This window comes from Venturia canescens, chromosome 5 (assembly GCF_019457755.1).
Source record: "Venturia canescens isolate UGA chromosome 5, ASM1945775v1, whole genome shotgun sequence".
Taxonomy (NCBI): domain Eukaryota; kingdom Metazoa; phylum Arthropoda; class Insecta; order Hymenoptera; family Ichneumonidae; genus Venturia; species Venturia canescens.
The window spans coordinates 20,010,364-20,022,267 of record NC_057425.1 but is presented as its reverse complement, the minus strand read 5'-3'; the positions used below and the strand labels follow the sequence as shown (position 1 = coordinate 20,022,267).

Here is an 11,904-nt window from a genome sequence, read left to right as displayed (position 1 = left end):
ATTTAGGCCAAAAGAGCTGAACTCCAACTCGATACTTTTACAACAAGTTAACAATAAGTTTATTTAAGAAGTTACAAATTCGAGGTTTTATTGCCTCGAGACCAATCGTTACAATTCTCGTCAAAGACTGTCGAATTTTGGTTAGTTGGTAAATTTATAGACTTGGGTGTTTTTCCCCCTCTCGCGACAATATGGCGTGATATTCTTTCTCGAAGTTTCGGTGATGACATCGAGGGTCGATGCGCTCGTTCGGGAACGTCGATATTTCGCCGTCGATGCATTTATGCTGAGATCGCTTAATTTATATACTCTTTATTTTAGGAGTGCGATGTACGGGCACAACAATATAAAATTTTTTTTGCGGTTTTTTTAATTGTAATGGAATGTTTTTCGATAAGATTTCTTAAAGTCTTTGAAAATTTTGATGTGATGTTCAAAATTAATTTCTCCAATGATTTTCGTCAAGTTTTGTGTATTTTATAACGAGTTTGATATTTTTTATATATTTAAAGTGGACCCCTGAATTTTTCAACAATTTCGAATGTTTTCACCATTTTGTGAAATTAAAATTATTCTCCATAAGGTTTATACTTTTGTCCATGTAATTTTTTGAAGGAATATTTCTGGTTGGTGAGGATGGACTCGTGGATAGTTGTATGGCCGGGTGAAAGAAAACGAAAGAATTCGAAACGAAGAATGTTTGTGTAAAAAATAGCGTAAAAATATCACAGTTTATTCGAATCGAAGCGTCTCGAAGAGTCCGTGGGTGGCCAATATGGCGGAAAAGCGTTCTAGAAGTGAGCCGTTAACAATTCTATTCCGATATGAAAAAGAAGTGAAATACCGCCGGAACACAATAAAAGTACACGTTTCAATTTTACGGGCGTAAATCGCAAGATTAAAGCGCGCACTCCACTGAGTTGACGAAAGAATGTTGGAAGGTTACGAAAAACAGATTGAATAATAATGAAGCACGTGTCGTCTTGTACGACGTTCCGAACAGAAGAGCGAGAAGAAAGCGCCGGCAACTACCGGCACGCGACGCACGAGGGAGGGGAGCGCGCGCAGAGGTGCACAGCACCGCCGAGCTCAAGCGAGAGACCGACCGTCGACTGAGGGCCTCCCACGAGAGAACGGCGAACTATGCCCTTTTCTGAACACACTCCCCGCCTTCGGCAACCGATGTTGTCGAAGAAGTAACCGGAAGAATGCAGAGCTTTGAAATTGGCCGCTTGAAGATGGATGACTCCGTGCGAAGTGTGACGACTCGGGTGAGTTCGTCTTCCCCGGGATGAAGTGAGACCACTCTGGCGAGCGGCCACTTTGAAGGCGGAAGTCGTTCGTCCGTGATGAGGACCAGGGAGCCAACCTGGATCTCGTTCCGAGGATGTCGCCACTTGGAAGTGGCTAAACCGTGTTGAAGATAGTCCGATGACCAGCGTTGCCAAATTTGCTGGAATCTCCGTTGAATTTGGGCCCAGCGCGGAAGTTTTAGCTCCGGAGTCGAAGTGAGCGAAGGCTCCGGCGCTGAATTTAGGGCCTCGCCGATGAGGAAGTGGCCAGGAGTCAGGGCAGAGAAGTCATCCGGATCGTCTGACATGGCGCCCAGCGGACATGAGTTGAGCACTGACTCGACTTGCGTAAGAAGAGTTGTAAATTCTTCATACGTAAGTGCTGAGTCCCCGATAACCCGTTGAAGGTGATGTTTTGCCGATTTGACGGCGGCCTCCCATTTTCCTCCCATGTGAGGAGCCGAGGGGGGGTTAAAGGACCACCGAGTTCCGATGTTAGTCAACGAAGAAATTATGTGTGGCATTTCTGCCGCACTTTCTTTGAAGAGTCCTTGAAGTTGGGCATCAGCTCCGATGAAGTTCGTCCCGCAATCGCTATAGAGCGTATGACAAATGCCTCGACGACTCGTGAACCGCCGAAAGGCAGCGATGAAGGCATCCGAAGTGTAGTCTGTCACCAGTTCCAAGTGAACAGCTGACGTTGAAAAACAAACGAAGACGGCCAGATATCCTTTGTATGTTTTCGTATTCCGGCCTCGCCATGTTTTTACTGTGAAGGGTCCGGCGTAATCCAGTCCGGTGTGAAGGAATGCCCGAGAAGGAGTAGCACGACTGATCGGAAGTTGCCCCATGAGCTGTTGAGCTCGAAGTCCTCGAAACCGAACGCATTTAGCGCAGCGAAGAATGAATGATCTTATTGGAGCTCGACCTCCGACGATCCAGTAATTGGAACGAAGGAGAGTCAAGGTCGATTGAGTTCCGCCGTGATGAGTCTTGAGGTGCGCGTCAGCGATGACGAGCGTCGTGAATGTCGAATGACGTGGAAGGATAGCCGGATGTTTGGCTTCCAAGTTTAGACTGGAATGCTGCAGGCGTCCCCCGACGCGAAGAGTTCCATGCGAATCGATGAAGGGAGTCAAGGCCGACAGGAAATGACCCCGTGTCAGAAAATTCCCGTTCGAAATTGATCGAAGTTCCGCAGAGAAGTGAGCCGATTGCGTATGTAACACCCAGAAGAGTCTGGATTGCTCAAGATCGTCTGGAGTGAGTTGTATGTCCGTCCGAACCGATGAGGAGCGCTTGAATCGATGAAGAGCCCGTTGACACATTGCCGTGATGCGAAGCAGGCGTGTCAGTGAAGAATACCGATGTACCAGATCCCAAACCTCGCCTATTGGTTCGAGGTTGGATGTGAAAATGAAGCCGGGCCGATGCTCAAGTGGAGCGTCTGTAGGAACGTTGATTGGCTGTGCCGGCCAGTTTTCTAAAGTGCTCATTAGCCAATTGGGGCCGGACCACCAGAGTGAGTGTTTGGATAACTGAAGAGGAGTCAGTCCACGCGAAGCACAGTCCGCAGGATTCTCCTTCCCTGAAACGAAACGCCATTTTGCCGTTGAAGTTAGCTCCTGGATGAGTGAAACTCGATTTCTGACGAAGTCTTTCCAGCGAGCTGGTTGTGAAGAGACCCAGGTGAGAGTAACTGACGAATCCGTCCAGAGGTAGACAGGCGCGCCTTTTCGCGGAAGCGTTTTCTGGATGTATGAAATGAGCCGAGCCAGAAGAAGAGCAGCCGAAAGCTCGAGGCGAGGGATACTTAGTCGTTTTAGAGGGGCTACTCTCGTTTTGGAAGCGAGGAGCGTGACAGAAGTCGAACCGTCTGGAGAAGTTGATCGAAGATAAACCACAGCAGCCATGGCTAGCTGCGAAGCGTCAGAAAACCCATGAAGTTCGACCGAGTCCGTTGGAGACGAATGTAGCCACCGAGGAAGCGAAATGAGGGGCAGATCGCTCAAGCTTTCACGGAATTGCCACCACCGAAGTTGAAGTCGTTCCGGGAGAAGGTCGTCCCACTGCAGTTTTGCGAGCCAGAGCTCCTGCATGAAGATTTTGGCTGTAATGATTACCGGAGAAATAAAACCAAGGGGATCGAACAAGGAAGCAGTTTCCGAGAGGGCGATCCGCTTAGTTATTGTTGAAGAGAAGTTTGCCTGAAGGTTGAACCGAAACACATCCTTGATTGGATCCCAGACTAGGCCCAAAAGCTTCGTCGTCGAATCCTCGGATTTAATCGAAACTGCTTCAGGTTGTAAGGCTGAAGAGTCAAGATGTTGAAGTGCCGCTGGTGAATTCGAAGTCCATTTTTGAAGTGGAAGGCAACCGCGGGCACAGATGCGTTCCAGTTGAAGAGAGATTTCTCGAAGCTCTGAGACAGAATCAGTTCCGCCGAAAATGTCGTCGACATAGCGTCCTTGAGTTAACGGAAGCACGGCCAGAGGGAACTCATGGCCTTCGTCTTCGACAAGTTGAAGCATTACCCGAATAGCCAAATACGGGGCGCAACTCAAACCGTATGTTACGGTTGTGAGTTTGTAGCTGATCTGCTCGTTGTTTGAATCGAACCAGAGAATCCGTTGGAACTCTTGATCGTCCGGGTGTATGAGGATTTGCCGATACATTTTTGTAATATCCGTAGCGAAGATGAACCGATGCTGCCGAATCCATAGAAGTACATCTGAAATGTCCTGTTGCAGCTTTGGCCCGGTGTGAAGTATGTCGTTTAGCGAGAAACCGGTGTTGGTTTTGCACGACCCGTTGAAGACTACACGGAGTTTTGTGGTGACACTGTGCTCACGCACGACTCCACGATGCGGAAGGATGAAGCACGGTTTCGTCGGTCTTACGTCGGGAACCGGAATCATGTGATGAAGAGCCTCGTATTCTTGAAGGAATTCCGCGTACAGCTGGCTGATATACTCGTTGTCAGACAACCGAGATCGAAGTCGGTGAAGTGATCGGGAAGCGGCCGAGAAGGAATCTCCGAGTGTCGCTGGAGGCAATTTGAACGGAAGTCGAACTGTGTAGCGACCCGAAGCGTCGCGCGTATGCGTGCTTTTGAAGTGCTGTTCGCAAAATTCTGTATCCTCATCTTGAGTTGGAGCAGAATCTGACGGAAGTTCTTCCACTTCCCAAAATTTCCGAAGTTGAAGGGACACGTCATCCTCGACTGAGGCGTGATGAAGGGATGTCGGAGTAGTGGTAGTGTCCGATATTGGACCGAGGACGATCCATCCGAACAGCGTTCGTTGTGCGATTGGTTCAGCAGGACGGCCTTTTATCACTTCTGATTCGATGAGTTTGCCGTAGGAGTCGGCTCCGATAATAAGATCGACGGGCCGAGGTTGAAGAAAATCCGGGTCGGCTAGCTGCAAGCCGTTGAGGTGACTCCAAGATTTCCGTCCCGTTGAAGTGAATGACGGGAGAGGCGTGGTGAGAGCCCGGAGAATGAATGCAGCGGCCGAGAAGGAGGCCGAGAAGTCGTGAAGAGACGAGAGGTGAGCGGTGACTACTCCCCGCGTGCGCCCAGTTCGTTGGTTGCCGAGGCTTACCACGTTCAATGATGCCGATTGACGCTTTAATTGCAACGATTGCACGACGCGCTCTGAAATGAACGAAAGTTCGGACCCGGGGTCGATGAGAATCCGAATGGTAGAAGTAAGACCGGCTGAAGATGTGATAAGCGCTAGGCAAGTGGCCAAAAGCACTGACGGCCGATTGCACGATTCGACGATTGCGTTGGCTAGAAGGGTGCCCGAAGAGTCCGATGAAAGTGCCGTTTGTGTGGAAGTGTCCGAGAAAAGCGGAGCGCTGTCGCGCGAAGTACCCGTTGAAGCTGATCCTCTTGAAATATCCGATAGGTGACTCTGGAGGAGTCAAGCCTGAGGCTCATTCGGCGACGAAGATGCCGATGGTTTCGGATGAGGAGCTCCGGCAGGTGGTGAAGGAGTAGCCGAGATTGATCCGGTGTGGATGAGTGTGTGGTGCTTGCCACCGCACTCGGCACAGCGGCCGGTTACCTTGCAGTTTACTGCAGAATGAGGTCCGAGGCAGTTAAAACACAATCGTCGCTGTTCTGCGATTGTCCGACGTTCTTGAGGGGTCCGCTGCTTGAAATTGGGGCACTTCGCGATGAAGTGCTGGCTGAGGCAATAGTGACAACATTGGGTTGCCGAACCGCCTGGATTTAGGGGCTTTGTGGACGCCATAGCGGCTTTATGATCCACGGTTGTAGGGATCGTACCCTTCGAAGGGACCTGCGATGTATAAGCCTTGACGGCGCCCGATGAGGATGAAGGTCGCGAAGTGGCCGGTTTCGTTGAAGGTGCTGCGGTTGAAGACTGCCGAGAAGAATACTGCGGCACACGAATCTCGATGCTCTCCAGAGCTCGAGCCCGAGTGTTGAGAAAATCTCGAAGTTGTTGAAGAGTTGCCGGTTCTTTTGCAGCGCCGAGCTTGACTTCCCATTGTTCACGAAGATGTTGATCCAATTTCGAAGCGACGATGTGAACCAAGATGCAGTCCCACGATTGGATGGGGACCTCCAGCGCTTGTAAGGCGTGGAGGACCTCAGACAAAGTGTTGAGAAGGTTGTTGAGAGCTTTACCGGATCGAGTTGTTATGTTCGGGATGCCGAGCAAACAATCAAGCTGAGCCGTAATGAGGAGGCGTTTATTCTCATACCGTTCGACGAGAATATCCCAAGCTGCTGCGAATGAAGAGGCCGAGATAGGAAGGTTCGAAACCAGTTGGGCTGCTTCTCCCTTTAGCGAAGTTCGAAGATAATGCATCTTCTCTACGGAGGTGATGTATGTGTTCTCACCCACCATGGAGACGAACATGTCATGAAATTCCCGCCACTTTGAGAATTCTCCGGAAAATGTTTTCAGTTTAATCTCTGGAAGAGACCGACGAAGAGCGGCCTGACTCTCTGCAGCTGAGACGTCGGCGAGAAGTGCGCCGGTAGGTTCGGTGCGGTCGTAATGCTCCTTGATCGTCAAATAGGCCACTTTAGCCGTCTCGTACGCTTGAAGACATTGAGCCTCTACGGACTCCCGGAAGTACGCCTGTTCCTGTAGATTCTCGCAATTCATGTCGAGGAGGAGAGCATGTTCTGCCTTGAAGCGCACCCATTCGGCTTCTAAAAGCTCTAGGCGGGTTATTGCGAGAACTCGCGAAGTGTTGCTGGTTGAAGCCTCCTGCGCATTTTCAGCGAGGCCGATGATGCACTGGAATGTGCTGTAGAGTCCGGCGATGCGACGATCAACTTTGGCTTGAACCGTCGTCATGGCGAAAGAGTCGAGAAAATGTTCGAAGAAATGCCGAGACGGATTTTGAGAATCGCTGCGGAATCACTCGCAACAGCGTCCAAACTAGCGCGGCGAAATCGCTCGCAAGGCGTCCAAAAAGCGCGGCGAAATCACTCGCGAAGCGTCCAAAAAAGCGCGGCGGAATCACTCGCGAAGCGTCCAAAAAGGCGCGGCGAAGTCACTCGCGAAGCGTCCAAAAAAGCGCGGCGAAATCACTCGCGAAGCGTCCAAAAAAGCGCGGCGAAGTCACTCGCGAAGCGTCCAAAAAAGCGCGGCGAAGTCACTCGCGAAGCGTCCAAAAAAGCGCGGCGAAGTCACTCGCGAAGCGTCCAAAAAAGCGCGGCGAAATCACTCGCGAAGCGTCCAAAAAAGCGCGGCGAAATCACTCGCAAAGCGTCCAAAAAAGCGCGGCGAAATCACTCGCGAAGCGTCCAAAAAAGCGCGGCGAAATCACTCGCGAAGCGTCCAAAAAAGCGCGGCGAAATCAATCGCGAAGCGTCCAAAAAAGCGCGGCGAAATCACTCGCGACGCGTCCAAAAAAGCGCGGCGAAGTCAATCGCGAAGCGTCCAAAAGGCGCGGCGAAATCACTCGCGAAGCGTCCAAAAAAGCGCGGCGAAGTCACTCGCGAAGCGTCCAAAAAAGCGCGGCGAAATCACTCGCGAAAGATCCGAAGAAAAGGGACGAAAAGTATTTCGATAATCGCGGCGAAATCACTCGCGAATATCCCGGAGGAATGCGCGTAAAATGTCTGACGGAGAGCGGCGAATTCGCTTGCGAAGATCCCAAAAAATGAACGAAAAGTATTTCAGCAATCGCGGCGAAGTCACTAGCGAAGAATCCGGAAAACTAAACGGAAGGTAACGCAGTAATTGCGGCGAAATCACTCGCGAAAAGTCCGAAAAAAAAAGGCACGAAAAGTGTCAATAATCGCGGCGAAATCACTCGCGAAAAATCCAGAAGATGAACTAAAAGTATGTCAATAATCGCTGCGAAATCACTCACGAAAAGTCCGAAAAAAAAGGAACGAAAAGTGTCAATAATCGCGGCGAAATCACTCGCGAAAAGTCCGAAAAAAAAGAGCGAAAGTATATCGATAATCGCGGCGAAGTCACTCGCGAAGAATGCGGAAAATGAAACGAAAAGCACTGCAGTAATTGCGGCGAAATCACTCGCGAAAATGTCTGAGAAGCGCGACGAGAATGTTCAAAGCTGTCGCGTTGCACCACTCGGAAAAGAAAATGTTCGAAGAGACACAAGAATTATGATCAGAATGTTGCGATGACTCAGGCGCAAATCTTGTCCGAATAAAGTGTAGGAAGAGTCCTCACTATCGAAGGGAGCCGTATAGCAGAGCACGCTCCTTGCTTGAAAATTGTTCAGTACTTACGACTTGAAGCGAGCTCGCGAAGTGATAAACCGGGGCGATGACGTCACTAAACTCCGTCGCCTCAATGTGCGAAGGATTGAAGTAGTCCGGTGACGATCTTGTTGCCAAGTGAGAAGTGAGAGCGGAGAATGCTCTAGAAGCGTTGCGAGCGTGACGAAGACAGCGCTACGAAGCTCCGCACAAAGCGGAGGTCGATACCGGTTCGCGCGCGCACGGCCACGTGTTTCGCAACCACAAGAATTCGCCGCACTTAAACCACTTGTAGCACCGAAGTCTTTATGCACAGAAGACCGAACTCCCACGAATTTTATGCCGGAAAAATACAAAGAATCCACGAAGTCCAATTCACTATCCGGCTCGAAGGACCATGTAATTTTTTGAAGGAATATTTCTGGTTGGTGAGGATGGACTCGTGGATAGTTGTATGGCCGGGTGAAAGAAAACGAAAGAATTCGAAACGAAGAATGTTTGTGTAAAAAATAGCGTAAAAATATCACAGTTTATTCGAATCGAAGAGTACACAATCGAAGCGTCTCGAAGAGTCCGTGGGTGGCCAATATGGCGGAAAAGCGTTCTAGAAGTGAGCCGTTAACAATTCTATTCCGATATGAAAAAGAAGTGAAATACCGCCGGAACACAATAAAAGTACACGTTTCAATTTTACGGGCGTAAATCGCAAGATTAAAGCGCGCACTCCACTGAGTTGACGAAAGAATGTTGGAAGGTTACGAAAAACAGATTGAATAATAATGAAGCACGTGTCGTCTTGTACGACGTTCCGAACAGAAGAGCGAGAAGAAAGCGCCGGCAACTACCGGCACGCGACGCACGAGGGAGGGGAGCGCGCGCAGAGGTGCACAGCACCGCCGAGCTCAAGCGAGAGACCGACCGTCGACTGAGGGCCTCCCACGAGAGAACGGCGAACTATGCCCTTTTCTGAACAGTCCATCATAGTTGAATTTGTTTCTCTTATTGATAAATTTTGATTTTAATTTTTTTGTTGATATAATTGTTAATAGAAAAAAACATGAAGATTTTCAGTAAAACAAATTTTTTTGATTTTTTTTCCAAAATTTGATAGAAAGAGAAGAGAGAGAGTGAGATATTTGATATTTTGATATTTATTATTCTTGGCTTCAGTTTCACTTTTAGGCAATGCGCAATGCGAAATTTTAGACTAATATATAGAGTAGCGATATCTAAATACATTTTTTTTTAAAGAGATTTTACAATGGTGATGTCTTATAATATACTAATTAGGATTAACTAAAGAACATTATTTTCTTATTTCTTATGACTACAAGATATCCGAGAGAGTGAGCACGACACTATACAGATTATCCCGTCAAAAATCTCGAACGCTCAGCTTCTAATAAAGACGCATGCAATTTGAGTTTGAAAACTTCCAGGCTCGAGGCAGAGGTAATTTCATGAGATAGAGAATGCCAATAGTAACAACCAGATACTTTAAACGAATTTCGAAATGTTTCTGTGCGAAAAACAGGAATAGAGAAAGCTTCCCTCCGAGGTCGCAATGAGCGCTCATCAGCGTGATCAACTCGACTAAACAATTCAGCGATATAGTGTGGAGCATCATCGTGAAAAACCCGGTACATTGCGCTGCCCAGGTGATACAACCGTCGATCACTAACGCTCAGCCAACCCAGACGAAGCCGATACGGTGTGATGTGTTCGTCCCTCGGCAGACCAAAAATGAATGTTATGCAAGCATTGAGCATGCGCTGAAGCCTAGTATTAAGATCGCTAGCAAGATTATCATAGACCAGGCAACAGTAGTCAATTTGCGGAAATATAAGTGTTGTCACAAGCTTAATCCGAAGCTCCTTAGTTAAGGAACCACGGGAAAACTTAGGTCTATAGAGGGCCGCCCACATACGTCTACAAATTTCCTGAACCTAACCTTGCCATGAGAGATTAATAGAGAGGATCACTCCCAGGTCTCGGTCCTCGCGGACGTAAGGTACGGAGATACTAGCAATGCATATGTGAGGTAGATTCCCAAGATCAATATCAGAGACTCGCGCGTTACTCCCCAGTATTAACACCTGCGATTTACTTCCATTAAGAGAGAGCTCGTTCCGATTCGAAAACTCAAAAATCGCATCTCCATCTTGTTGAATTAAGCTTATTGTATGAATTAAGTCTCGTGGTTTGCATGACATATAGATTTGTGTGTCATCAGCGAAAATCATATGGTGACAATGACGAAGGTCGTCAGCGAAATCATTAATAAAAATCGAAAATAACAGAGGCCCCAGGACTGAGCCTTGAGGCACACCCTTCGATACATTGAGACACGACGAAAACTGCCCTAGATTGTCAACAACGGCCTGTGATCTACTAGATAAATAGCTGTGCATCCACGCTAAAGCGTTGTCATCAAGCCCAATTTTCTTTAATTTAATAAGCAGTTTGTTATGAGGGACGGTATCGAAGGCTTTGGAAAAATCAAACATAACCAGAATGGTCAACTCGACTCTATCAATTGCGAACTTCATATCATCGCAAAGACGAATGAGTGCAGATTGGGTACTCATACCCTTCCGATACTGAAACGGCACTCCCTTTTATTTTAAAGAAATATCACATTTGAATCCCGCGCCACGCGAGCTCGTACTTAGCCGCTCGACGCGACTCTCCGTGGCTCGGTGTAAAGGCGAATGAGTGCAGATTGGGTACTCATACCCTTCCGATACTGAAACGGCACTCCCTTTTATTTTAAAGAAATATCACATTTGAATCCCGCGCCACGCGAGCTCGTACTTAGCCGCTCGACGCGACTCTCCGTGGCTCGGCGTAAAGGCTATGTCTTATTGAACAAACTCTTTTCTCTCACAATTACTCTTATTTTATGTCTCAAAGACACTATTAATTTCATTTTCAGAAAAGGCAAGGTTCAATTGAATAAAACAAATTAAAAATCCAGTCGAAAAGACAATTAAGAGAGTTCAGGTAAAACTTGTCCAGAAAACTCCAATTGCGTACTGGCTCCAACGGAAATGACCAGTCACGAGCGAGCACTTGGTTCTAGGAGAAATAATGCTCCGAAATGATGACAATTTATTAATTTCACGTTTACTAAAGACAAACTTGATCCATTGAAACTTAAAAAAGTAGAATACAAATTTTGTTCGTTAAAAACATTTATTTTCACACAGAAATCATTTATTTTACAAAAGCGAGGGAAAACAGCCTCTAGTTTGTCCAATTACAGTTCGGGAGGGAATTGGGGAACCAATCCCCGAATTTAGAGATCGAACTATGGTTGGAGATTATTTTTCTAAGCGAATCAGAGTCCAAGTTATTTTTAAACGGAATTATTATCATTATTCCTTTGTTCAAACGAGTATAAAAGGCCGTGCGGAGCAACCACGGCAGCTCATTCTTGAATCAGCTCTCGCTCTAGTACAGAGGTAGTGATTCTGGAAACAAGCTCCAGCAAACCCAAGACCTTAAGAATTCCAAATTTCACGCCGAGAGGGAGGGGACTGTGCGATTCCGTGCAGGCCAAAGATTCGAGGGTGAAATTCCTTTCCGATCACGCCAAGAGGGAGGGGACTGAGCGATTCCGTTCAGGCCAAAGATTCGAGGGTGATTTTCTATCCATTCAGTTTGAGAGGGAGGGGACCTTGCGATTCCGTGGGGTCTGAAGATTCTCAAACTTGATCCATCTTTCCTATGCTAAAGAGGGAGGGGACCCTGCGATTCCGTGGGGTCTGAAGATTCTTGGCATAGGACCATTTTCAAAATTGCCCTTTTTATTTTTTGTTGGAAGCATTAATCATTTATTTTGAGAGCATAAGCCTCCACTATTCTCTTAGAAGCGAGGGCTGATTAAAA

The 11,904-nt window shown here is 47.7% G+C and overlaps 1 protein-coding gene across 1 annotated transcript; it reads right to left on the bottom strand.

Moving 5' to 3' along the window:
* Positions 1-1,141: 1,141 nt before the first annotated feature.
* LOC122411355 (uncharacterized) lies at positions 1,142-6,634 on the bottom strand. Its single transcript, XM_043420103.1, has 2 exons — positions 5,228-6,634; positions 1,142-4,714 (listed from the first exon to the last, which is right to left on the bottom strand). Exons 1-2 carry the CDS (start codon positions 6,632-6,634, stop codon positions 1,142-1,144), a joined length of 4,980 nt encoding a protein of 1,659 aa, XP_043276038.1.
* Positions 6,635-11,904: the final 5,270 nt, after the last annotated feature.